The sequence below is a fragment of the Myripristis murdjan genome, chromosome 22 (genome assembly GCF_902150065.1).
Source record: "Myripristis murdjan chromosome 22, fMyrMur1.1, whole genome shotgun sequence".
Classification (NCBI taxonomy): Eukaryota; Metazoa; Chordata; class Actinopteri; order Holocentriformes; family Holocentridae; genus Myripristis; species Myripristis murdjan.
This window is the reverse complement of record NC_044001.1, coordinates 14,967,318-14,980,575: the sequence shown is the minus strand read 5'-3', so window position 1 is coordinate 14,980,575 and position 13,258 is coordinate 14,967,318. Positions and strand designations below refer to the sequence as shown.

General features: G+C 38.9%; 1 protein-coding gene across 1 annotated transcript in view; it reads right to left on the bottom strand.

The window, feature by feature from the left end:
* The window catches only part of LOC115354037 (uncharacterized), a 114,270-nt gene that overhangs the window by 92,401 nt on the left and 8,611 nt on the right, over positions 1–13,258 (bottom strand). The window contains exons 8-11 of the mRNA XM_030044192.1: positions 7,431–7,505; positions 7,147–7,200; positions 5,330–5,404; positions 5,031–5,090 (exon numbers count right to left, since the gene is read on the bottom strand). Of these exons, the coding sequence (XP_029900052.1) occupies positions 5,031–5,090; positions 5,330–5,404; positions 7,147–7,200; positions 7,431–7,505 (264 nt within the window). The remainder of the gene's footprint in view (positions 1–5,030; positions 5,091–5,329; positions 5,405–7,146; positions 7,201–7,430; positions 7,506–13,258) is intronic.

Here is a 13,258-nt window from a genome sequence, read left to right as displayed (position 1 = left end):
GATTCCAATATTCTCACGCGCCGAGGTCACGTCACAGGGCGCTGCGCCCAAGTTAAAAAATTTCAACTTGGGCGCAGCGCCCGGTCCAGCGGTGGCACCAGCCTTGCACTGCGCCCTCCACGGCGCAGAGCAGAGCGCCATGGCGCCCAGTGATCACATACACAATGAATAGCTATAGCGCCGAGGTCGGCACCGAGCGCACGCTATGTGAAAGCCCCTTTAACAGGGATCAAATGGTGTAGGCTGGGTGTACAGAGACTGATACAAATGTTCAAATGCTTTTTGTATTACCTCTCATCTATATCATGATTGTCTTAGAAATAGGATCTCTAATTTTATAAACTGTGTTTTCAGATTGTTGCTTTCTCAAACTCCAAGATAATAACTTAGAAGCTTTAGAGCCAGGTCATAATATCTGTTTTGTAAATCCAAGCTTTTCTCGACTTCATCACTGTAAATCTTATCTCTCTCTCTTGTTCAATTGGTCTTATTTGAAGGTGTAAGTGTGAGTCCTTATTTTTACTGTGTTGGATTTCAGTATAAATTTGCACATTGCCCACATCAATGCACATTGTATACATCTATGCACAGTTTTTTTTTTTTTTTGGTTTTTTGCACATTGTTTTTTGCACATTGGGTACTTAGATCTTTAGATCTCTAGTGTCATCTTTTATTATTTATTCTTTATTTTTTATTTATTTAATCTTGTACTCTGTCGATACTGCTGAAAACTGTGAATTTCCTTCGGGATGAATAAAGTATCTATCTATCTATCTATCTATCTATCTTGTACTTAAAGATCCAGAAGCTGTTTTTGTAGGTCTGATAGTTTTTGAGCTTTCATCTTTCCAGCACATGCAATTTCTGAAATAATTTTTCCCCACACGACAGCTTTGGCTGCATCCCATAGTTTTCCAGGGTTTACATTTCCACTATCATTATCATTCAGATATGTTTGTAATTCATTCCTTAAACCCACTGTTATTCAGTACACGTATATTTAGCTTCCATGTTGCTGATTTTGGTCTGCTATCTAAATGTAATTTTAAATACACTGTGTTCCAACTTATTATGCAATTTGGATTTCAGTGCCATAAACATTTAATGTTTTGTTTTTCAATTAAACTCATGGCTGGTATTGTGTCTTAGGTCTCTTTGGATCACTGAAATCAATTTCAGACACCTGTGATAATTAGTTTGCCAGGTGAGCTCAATTAAAGGAAAACTACTTAAGTAGGATGTTCCACACTATTAAGCAGCCACAGGTTTTAAGCACCATGGGGAAGAGAAAAGATCTATCTGTTGCTGAAAAACGTGAAATAGTGCAATGCCTTGGAAAAGGCATGAAAATGTTGGACATTTCTCACAAACTTAAGCAGATCATCACACTGTTAAAAGATTTGTGTCTGAGTCAGAGCACAGACGGGTTTGCTCAGATAAAGGCATAATTAAGAGGGTTTCTGCCAAACAAATCCATAGAATCAAGAGAGCAGCTGCTAAAATGCCTTTACAGACCAGCAAACAGGTATTTGAAGCTGCTAGTGCCTCTGGAGTCCCGCAAACCTCTCGGTGTAGGATCCTCCAGAGGCTTGCAGTTGTAAAAAAAAAACCTTCTATTCAGCCACTCCTAACCAATGCTCACAAGCAGAAATGGTTGCAGTGGGCCCAGAAATATATGAAAACCAATTTCCAGACAGTCTTATTTACTGATGAATGCTGTGCAACCCTCGATGGTCCAGATGGATGGAGTAGTGGATGGCTGGTGGATGGCCACCATGTCCCAACAAGGCTGCGACGTCAGTAAGGAGGTGGCGGAGTCATGTTTTGGGCTGGAATAATGGGAAGAGAGTTGGTCGGCCCTTTTAGAGTCCCTGAAGGTGTGAAAATGACTTCGGCAAAGTATGTAGAGTTTCTGACTGTCCACTTTCTTCCATGGTACAAAAAGAAGAATCGTACTTTCCGTAGCAAAATCATCTTCATGCACGACAATGCACCATCTCATGCCGCTAATAATACCTCTGAGGCATTGGCCTCCATGGGCATAAAAGGAGGAAACCTCATGGTGTGGCCACCATCACCATCAACCCTATTGAGAACCTTTGGAGCATCCTCAAGCAAGAGGATGCTCCAAAGATCTATGAGGGTGGGAGACAGTTTACATCAAAACTGCAGCTCTGGGAGGCTATTCTGACATCCAGCAAAGAAATTCAACCAGAAACTGTCCATAAACTGACAAGTTGAATGGATGCAAGAATTGTGAAGGTGATATCAAAGAAGGGCTCTTATGTTAACATGTAATTTGGCCTGTTAAGATGTTTTTGATTGAAATAGCTTTTGATGTCCGTAAATATGACCTTCTAATGCTGCAAAGTCAACAAATGACCATTTTCAGTTCTTTACATCCAACAAAATGTTTTGAAAATCTGTTGTGCATAATAGCTTGGAACAGTGTATTTTGAGTTTTTTATTTTTTTTTAAAAAAAATCTGTTTTCATTTTGAGTTTTGTTCAATAAAAATCAAATTATACTCTAACTGTTGGTGACTTGGTGAAAATTATACTGACTGTCATTTTCATTGACTATTTAGGAAAATTGGACAAAAATATCATTTGCATAATAAGTTGGACTACTCTTAATAGTAATGTAATCATAATTTTAACTGGGAAGAAAATTTAGGGAGAATTAGACAATGTTTGATTTCAAACAATATGCTCTGCAGGCTGGCAGATGGCTCAGTCTTTGCTTGCAAGTTAGGATGGAAATAATAATAATAATAATAATAATAGTAATAATAATAATAATAATAAAACATTTGCATATTGAAAAAGGCAGCCTACCATGACAGTCCTTCAATTTCAAACAGTGGAGAAGCTGTAAAAGTCTGGAGTCAGAGTAACATTAATGTTAAGTTGTAATATTCAGACATGATGTCCGTTTCAGTGACTCTGCATCGGGCACCTCTTGCTGTTTCCCAACAGGAGCTCAGCCACGTTGCTTCTTTTGATCTTCCCTCGGGTCTCGGTGGTAGTGGGAGGCCTTTAGCTCGCAAATCCTGAGCAGCTTGATCTGCGCTCTCATATGCGACAGTTCAAGAATCCAGGAAAACGCGTAATTTGGTCAGTGGTATATTGAACCAGATTCCTTTTTTCTTTCAGCGCTTTTTTGATTGGCAGGTATTCTCTCTTTTTTCCCCCATCACGCCAGTTGCGTAGTCGTTGTCGAAATACAGCCTTTTCCCATCAACAGTGATGGGTTTCTTCCACACAGAGCAGAGAACCTTCTCTTTGACTCTGAATCTGATAAATCTTACAACCGTAGATCATGGGGGATTCTCCGAGGTTGGGGCCCGAGCGCTCATGTGCCTCTTCAATGCCCAGATCATTCACGTTCAGAGCAGTTCTCTCCGAGTTCAACTTTTGTGAGATTTTCCACCATGTTCCACGGAGGTTCCATCTGCCCTTTCTCTGATACTGTAGATTCGGATGTTGTTGCGGTGTGAGTGTCCTTCAAATTCACTGATCCTTGATTTTAGCTAAAGTTGAACTTTGAGCATGTAGGTTAAAGTCTCACTCAATGCCACAACAACCGTTTCCACCTCTCCGATGTGCTGCTTGGCATCCTCCAGGCTTTGTGACACAGTGCCTATTTAACTTGCAGTCTCCTTCATTTTCTGGTAGATGTCTGTTTGGATGTCATGAACTTGTTTTTAAAATAATCCTGAAATCTACACTGAAAATCTGAAAAACTGCTTGAAGATATCTTTTTTCCAGTCCAAACATCGCCAAAGCCATGGATTCTTTATGATGTCGCGAATAGATAATACGAGACAGTTTCTATTAGCATAGACTTATGGTCATGATCACCACTAAAATCTGCATTTTGCACATCTGAGTAAAAGTCTTCTCTCAATGGTTCTCCCTTTTTATGACTTCTGAGTGACTGATTTTGGCCCTCTTCTTGTCCTCTCTTCATTGCCTAGCTTAGAAAAAAACTTTCAAGCTCAATGACCTCGATTACAGGGGAATTTTTAGCAGTTCAGTCTAGATCTGAATTTTTATGCAACTATCTACGTCGTGCAACTGGAAGCCATCCAGAGTTTTAGTTTCATTTTAAGGTCAGAAAGGTTAGGAATTAGCATGCAATCCCTTCAGGCTAATCCCTGTCTCACCTCTGTTTGTGAGTTTTATTGCAGACATGAGGGACGCAACAACAACCAAATGCTGCTGGTGTCTGTGGGAACTGGCCTTTTACTTCAGCTGCTAAATTCCTACTGCTTTACTTTAATTTCATTCAAAAAACCAGCGTGTGCAAACTGGGAATCTGGCTGCCACTGTGGAAACTGAAGGAAAACAATTTTCCTGCAGGTCAGTGTTGAGTCCTAATGACAACCTGGAGCTGCTGTTTGAAGCTGAAGGTGTGGTGGTGAATGCAGGAGTGAGCTCAGTCACTTCACAGCATTGTCTGTATCATGTTGATGCTGAGGTGAATGGATGACTATAGAATCAACATCTGTAACAAGTAAGTAACATCTGTAAACCCTTACATGTCAGTCAATTCATCCCCACACTTACAACACATGCAGTTTCCTTTAAAGAGGGAGTCAACAGCAGCAGAAAACTTGTGCTGCACTGCCCTCTAGAGGCTGAAACTTTCAAGCATGTTGCACCTCTGGCCACATCCAATCAGTGACCTCACATCGCTGGAGCACTTGAGTTCAAACAGGAATGTTTTCTGGAGCTGGAAAGTTACTAATTACAGCTACACTCGTTACTGTGGATGAGTAAAGTCTTTGAATAAAGCCACTAATTTCAGCACTTCAACTGTCACAAGTTCAAAACCTAAAACTAAATACTTCCATAAATATAATGATCTATTTCCTCTTCATTTTTCTTTGGATAAAATGATGTGATTCCACCCGCTGATCTTTTCTGTGTCCTGTTGTTAGTTTTTCCCCAGAGACAGAGACCAAGGCAGGTGAAAAACTCATGTTAACATGTTTTTATTTCAATGCTTTTGTGGGAAACACTTACCTATTTCACTGTCACTGTCAAATCCGCCAAGTAATAAAAAGATCTTTCCTGTTATAACAGCTGAAATGAAGCACAAGCACACAGTGGAAATATTGCATTAATGTCATGTTTTTGTTTGTCTGCCTACAGATACATGCGCATGCTCATGCATGCACACAAACACACACACACACACACACACACACATACAGTGAAAAAGAGGGAAGAGTAACTTCATAACCTTGCGTATGTGTTGATTAGGGACGTGGAACAAATGGAACGCAGGTTACTTACAAAAAAAATCAAATAGAAATACTCACCAAAACCCAGTGAACAACCCAGAGAAACTACAGCCATCACCACAGCCAGCAGAAAAAAGCAAACCCAAAGTTCAACTGTTTAAAAACAAGGCTTAGTCAGTGCTAAAAATGTGTTAGTCTTCCTTCAAAGTCAAGCCACAGTTCACAAACCAGATTACCACTGGAAAATATATCAATAGCAACAAACTTGTATTGTGTACATTTACATTACATAAACTGTGACTGATACTTAAAATGAATTAATCACATATGAAAATGACTCTGCAGGTCAAAGTTCAATAAATAGGAACTCTGACCTTCAAATACATGTAATTTTTTTCATTCTTTACTGTTAGTATTTACTTGTGTATTTTCCATTGTCATAGGAGTCATTGAGACTTGCCTGGATCATTAGAAGGTGATGCTGCTCTGCTATTGGCTGCAGAGTTTAGTTTCATTTGTTTTTTTTTTTATTAAAATCTTTCAAAGTTTTATATGAACAGGAGTGCAAATCAAAAGGAGAGAAATACAAAACTAAAAAAGGTGAGGAAGAAATATGTAAAATACATAAAAACAAATATTATACAGTGTTATCATGAGAAGGAAAAAAATGCAAATAAAATGTGGGGAGAGAGAGAGAGAGTGAGGAAAGAAGGATTTCACCAGAAACTAGAACAGAATTTTGACTTATTTTTATACAGAATTAAAAACAGGTTTTCATCTCTGTGTGTAAGGTATAAATATGTTTTCCCAGAGAGTATCACCTTTGTCTCTTTGCAGTCTTAAGCTGAAGGTCATCCGTTCCATGCACTGAATGTTTTTAATTATATCTTTCCATTGATTTACAGTTGGAGGTTTCCTATGAAACCAATGTTTTGTTATGGCCTTTTTTCTTGCCACCATGAAGACTTTAAAAAGATATCTGTCAACTTTAGGTCATTCTAAGTCCAGGCTCCCTAATTAGCATGCAACACCTGTAGGCTAATCCCTGTCTCACCTTTGTTTGTGAGTTTTATTGCAGACATGAGGGACGCAACAACAACCAAATGCTGCTGGTGTCTGTGGGAACTGGCCTTTGACTTCAGCTGCTAAATTCCTACTGCTTTACTTTAATTTCATTCTAAAAACCAGCGTGTGCAAACTGGGAATCTGGCTGCCACTGTGGAAACTGAAGGAAAACAATTTTCCTGCAGGTCAGTGTTGAGTCCTAATGACAACCTGGAGGTGCTGTTTGAAGCTGAAGGTGTGGTGGTGAATGCAGGAGTGTGCTCAGTCACTTTACAGCTTTGTCAGTATCATGTTGATGCTGAGGTGAATGGCTGACTATAGAATCAACATCTGTAACAAGTAAGTAACATCTGTAAACCCTTACATGTCAGTCAATTCATTCCCACACTTACAACACATGCACTTTCCTTTAAAGAGGGAGTCAACAGCAGCAGAAAACTTGTGCTGCACTGCCCTCTAGTGGTTGAAACTTTCAGGCATGTTGCACTTCTGGTCACATCCAATCAGTGACCTCACATCGCTGTAGCACTTGAGTTCAAACAGGAATGTTTTCTGGAGCTGGAAAGTTACTAATGACAGCTCCACTCGTTACTGTGGATGAGTAAAGTCTGAGTAAAGCAACTAATTCCAGCACTTTAACTGTCACAAGTTCAAAACTTAAAACTAAATTCTTCCATAAAATTTCTTGATCTACTCCCTCTTCATTTTTCTTTGGATAAATTGATTGTGTTTCCACCTGCTGATCTTTTCTGTGTCCTGATGTTAGTTTTTCCCCAGAGACAGAGACCAAGGCATGATTTTATTTCAGTGCTTTCGTGGGAAACACTTACCTATTTCATTGTCAAATCCACGAAGGAATGAAAAGATCTGTCCTGTTATAACAGCTGAAATGAAGCACAAGCACACAGTGGAAATATTGCATTAATGTCATGTTTTTGTTCATCTGCCTACGGATACATACGCATGCACATGCACGCGCGCGCAGGCATACACACACAAACAAACACAAAGAACAGGAAAGTGTAACTCTTCATAATCTTGCATATGTGTTGATTAGGAAAGTGGTACAAATGGAACGCAGGTTATTTATAACAAATCAAATAAAAATACTCACCAAAACCCAGAAAAAAAAGAAAAGAAACTACAGCCATCACCGCAGCCAGAGCACCAATGTGAAGCAGAAGTCTGCCTGTTTAAAAACAAGGCTTAGTCAGTGCTAAAAATGTGTTGGTCTTCCTTCAAAGTCAAGCACAGTTCACAAACCAGATTACCACTGGAACATATATCAATAGCAACAAACTTGTATTGTATGTACATTTGCATTACATAAACTGTGATTGATACTTAAAATGAATTAATCACAAATGAAAATGACTCTGCAGGTCAAAGTTCAATAAATAGTTGCTCTGACCTTCACATACATGTGATTTTTTTTCCTTCTTTACAGTTTTAAATGGACAGAAAAGCAACACAACTATTACTGGTGCTGCTTTGAGTATCCTGGAAAGTTACTAATTACAGCTACACTGGTTACTGTGGATGAGTAAAGTCTTTGAGTAAAGCCACTAATTTCAGCACTTTAACTGTCACAAATTCAAAACCTAAAACTAAATACTTCCATTAAATATCTTGATCTACTCCCTCTTCATTTTTCTTTGGATAAAATGATTGTGTTTCCACCTGCTGACCTTTTTCATTTCCTGCTATTAGTGTTTTCCCAGAGACAGAGACCAAGGCAGGTGAAAAACTCATATTAACATGTTTTTATTTAAATGTTTTTGTGGGAAACATTTACCTGTTTCACTGTCAAATCCACTACGTAATGAAAACATCTTTCCTCCAATAACAGCTGAAATGAAGCACAAGCAAACAGTGGAAATATTGCATTAATGCATGTTGTCATGTTTTAGCTTGTCTACCTGCAGCTTCACACACACACACAGACACACAGAGAAACACACACACACGCACACACAATGAACACCAGGAAAGCGTCACCCTTCATAACCTTGCATATGTGTTGATTAGGAACTTGGAACAAATGGAACACAGATTACTGACAACAATTCAAATAAAAATACTCACCAAAACCCAGCGAACAACCCAGAGAAACTGCAGTCATCACCATAGACAGCAGAGCATGGCAAATCTGAGGTCTGTCTGTTTAAAAACAAGGCTTAGTCAGTGCTAAAAATGTGTTAGTCTTACTTCAAAGTCAAGCCAAAGTTCACAAACCAGATTACCACTGGAAAATATATCAATAGAAACAAACTTGTGTTTGCTGTACAACACTGTGCCATAGATTTAATGTTATTCCCTTATTTCAGACCCAGGGGATCCATATCACAATAAAAACAGCACAGTAAAAAAAAGATGAACACAGAGCTTTCCACCATATTCAATGTCTAACATACAGACATGTTCGCCAGTGACTCCACAGTTTGGAGAAAAATCTGACAGAACTGTGTACAGGGTTAGCCAGAACAGCAATTAAGTTATTTTCTGACTCAGATGCCCTACACATAAATCTATACATCAGGTTAAGTAAAACAGCAGGGCAGGTAGGTACCCCGACACTGACAAACATATGGCTTGCACTGGAGCTTCTTGGAGCTCTCAGCAGCAGCCTCATTCTGTCATTGTAGGCCATTGCATTCTTCAATTTCTGAAAACAATGCAAAACATTCAAATCACCTTACCTATGAACCAAATCAAGTTTTGCTTTTCAACACTCAAATAATACACTGAAGTAGAGTAAAACACTGACATAACATTAATTGTGATTTATACTTAAAATGAATTAATCACATATCAAAATGACTCTGCAGGTCAAAGTTCAAAAAATAGTTTCTCTGACCTTCACATACATGTGATTTATTTTCATTCTTTACTGTTTTAAAAATGCACAGAAAAGCAACACAACTATTACTGGTACTGCTTTGAGTATCCTGCAAAGTTACTAATTACAGCTACACTGGTTACTGTGGATGAGTAAAGTCTTGGAGTAAAGCCACTAATTTCAGCACTTTAACTGTCACAAGTTCAAAACTTAAAACTAAATACTTCCTTAAAATATCTTGATCTACTCCCTACTCCTTGATTGTGTTTCCACCTGCTGATCTTTTCCATGTCCTGTTGTTAGTTTTTCCCCAGAGACAGAAACCAAGGCAGGTGAAAAACTCGTGTTAATATGTTTTTATTTCAATGCTTTTGTGGGAAACACTTACCAAATAAACTGTCAAATTGTGTCATAACAGCTGAAATGAAGCACAGGCACACAGTTGAAATATTGCATTAATGCATGTTTTTGTTTGTCTGCCTGTAGATGCGCACACACAGACACACACACAGACACACACACAAACACGCACACGCGCGCGCACACAAAAGTGTAACCCTTCATAAACTTGCATATGTGTTGATTAGGAAGTTGGAACAAATGGAACGCTTGTTACTGACAACAAATCAAATAAAAATACTCACCAAAACCAATAAAAAAAACCAGAGAAACCACAGTCATCACCCCAAACAGCACACCAAGGGAAAGCAGAAGTCTGCCTGTTTAAAAACAAGGCTTAGTCAGTGCTAAAAATCATCCTTCCTAGTCAAGCCACAGTTCACAAACCAGATTACCACTGGAAAATATATCAATAGCAACAAACTTGTGTTTGCAGTACAACACTGTGCCATAGATTTAATGCATTCTTCATTCATTCATTCATCTTCTAAACCGCTTATCCTCACAAGGGTCCCGGGGGGGGGGGGGGGGGGGGGGGGGGGGGGGTGCTGGAGCTTATCCCAGCGCACATAAGGCAGTGAAACACCCTGGACAGGTCGCCAGTCCATCACAGGGCTAATGCATTCTTCAATTTCTGAAAACAATGCATAAAATTCAAATCACCTTACCTATGAACTAAATCAAGTTTTGCTTTTCAACACTCAAATAATACACAATAGTACAGTAAAACACTAACATTACATAAATTGTGATTTATACTTAAAATGAATGAATCACATATGAAAATGAATCTGCACGTCAAACTTCAATTAACAGAAACTCCATTTCCATTGTCATATGAGTCGTGGAGATGTGCCTGGATCATTAGAAGGTGATGCTGCTCCGCCATTGGCTGCAGAGTTTTCATTTCATTTGTTTTTTTAATTCCATTTTTTCCCTAGTTAAGAAGATTCCTTTTCTTTCCCAATCAATCAATAAATCCTCTGTCGTTCACAACTGGATTAATATCTGGGTCATACACTGGCCATGTTAGTATTTGTATTTCTTTTTGAATGTTGAGTTGTTTCACTAAACAGGACCAGAGATCAATAGAAAATCTAACCCACTGATTCTGGATGATATAATTTTTAGTGGTTAATGGACATCTTAGCAAACTCTGTAAAGGTCAGTCTAACAATGAGAACTCAATGATTTTCCATTTTGCAAAGTATTCCTGATTGCACCAGAGTAACAGTGGATTTAGCTGTGCTGCTAAATAATAACCTTAAAGGTTTGGTAAGCCCATCCCACCACTATCCTTCAGTGACTGTAAAGTTTTCTATCTTACTCTGGGTGGATTACTGTTCCAAATAAATCTAGATAATACCTTATCGCATTCTTTAAATTGATTATCAGAAACATGAATAGGTAAGGACTGAAAAAGATAGAGTAATCTGGGTAAAAAAATTGTTTTTATTGTCATCACTCTGTTGCCAAGGTCCAGAGGCAATAAAGCCCATCTATCTCAATCCTGTTTTGTCTTTGTGTTAATATGTTTATAATTTTCATTGTACAGTTGGGACATGTCTTTGGTTAGTTTTACACCCAGATGTTTTATAGATGTGCCAGTGTAAACAGACATAGGGTTGCCTAGCAACCAACTACTCTGAGCTCAACTCACTTGTTAGGTTACATTTGTTTCAAGACTTTTGTCAACAAAATGTCAGACTTTCTAGTGACTTTTGATTTGCTGGATGGCCTGAGCCTGGATGAGCGGTTGGAGGAGGTGCTTGGTGTCTGTTAAAAGACGCTGAATTCACCACCAGCAACAATGTTTTCGGCGGTGTGGTAAAGAAACTCTGCCGAGAAGGACGTGACAAATCTTCCCACCACCAAGCCATAACCGAGGCAGACTGCCAGAAGATTAAGCACTTTCAGGCACAAAGTTCAAACACACTTTGGGGGCTTGTCCGTAAAGTCTGGTTTGACGTGCAGCTTCATTTGGGATGCAGGGCGAACGAGGGAAACCGCAAATTAAAGCCCGAATCCTTCAGCATTTGCCACGACGAAAATGGCCTAAAATATGTAAGCCTGTCTTTCAACGAATGCACAAAAAATCACAAATATGCTGCCGAAAAAAACATAGAAAGCCTGCGGGGATTCATATATGAGCAGCCGGGTAACGCACTGTGTCCGGTGGCCTCCCTGGAGAAATAGCCTACCTCTCCCTGCTGCCTCCTGATCCACCTGCCTCTTATCTCCACCCAAAGCGGACACAGTGTGACAGCGCCGATGTATGGTAAATTAACTGTATACTTTTATTATTATTGTTATTGTTATAACCGACGTTAGGCATACGTCTGCGCAAAAACACACCTGTCGCAAAACGCACGCCACTGTACCTGCAAAGAGGAGTCCAAACATAATTGAACACTATTTTAACAATTGCACCATTAATGGAAATATCCAATTCAACATTAACGAGCCCAGATAGCCTGATGTGACATGATGATGGCGCTAGATGTAAAAGCAATCTTAGCGTCTGTGTTGCTTGGCAACCATTCTGTCCACTCTATCTTGCTTGGTGGAAGAATGAATAGTTCTCAATTTTATTGTTGCATTATTACCGATAAATTATTGATTTTTTTCTTGCGTGTTTATTTTATGGGCTATATGTAGGGTAACCGTTTTATAAAAGCAGTAAGCCCCTGAAGCCGTGAGTTACAGTGATTTAACAACTGCTGCACGTCGTGCCTTAGAACGCCCCTCAGCTGTTGTAAAATCACTGTAACCCACAGCTTCCCGGGGCTTATTGCTTGATTAATGCTCTTAATGAACTTTTCATGAAAACCAAACTTTTCCATTACTTTGGAAAGAAATGCCCATCCCATGGAGTCAAAAGCTTTTTTCAGATTCCAACCAAGTCAAATAGCTCTGAGCTTTTCCTTTGTTATATATTCAACTGTGTGGAGGCTCCTCCTAATGTTATCCTGGGTCTGCCTACTTTGAATAAATTCAGTCTCATCCTCCTCTGTCAATAAGGGCATCACTTCCTCCATTCTTTTAGTTAAAATAGCTACATAAACTTCATCATCTTGATTTAAAATGCTGATAGGACTGTATGCCCCACATTTCATTAAATCCTTACCCTCTTTTGGAATTACCGAGATAATAGCCTCCCTCCAAGATGGAGGGAAAAATCACTCCCTCAATGTATAATTAAAGCTTTTGTGTAATATTGGTATTAAATCCTCCCTCATTGCTTTACACCATTCTGCCTGGAATCCATCAGTCCCTGGATATTTGCAGGATTTCATCGAGGAGATGTCAGTTTCTGCTAGTGTTATTTCTTTTGTTAACTTATCATTATGTAGTTTGACCAAAGAGTGCAGCTCACACTGGCTCAGGAATTCTTCAGTCTAACAGGGATCAAATGGTTTAGGCTGGGTGTACAAAGACTGATAAAAATGTTCAAATGTTTTTTGTATTCCCTCTCATCTATATCATGATTGTCTTAAAAATAGGATCCCTAATTTTATCATTATCATTCAGATATGTTTGGAATTCACTGTTATTCTGCACACTCATATTTAGTTTCCATGTTGTTGATTTTGGTTTGCTATCTAAATGTAATTTTAAATAAATAGTTGAGTGGTCTGATATTTCTCTCTAGCTTCTCTCACATTCTTTTAGCCTGTGCCTTTCAGATTTTTGCATAAAAACAT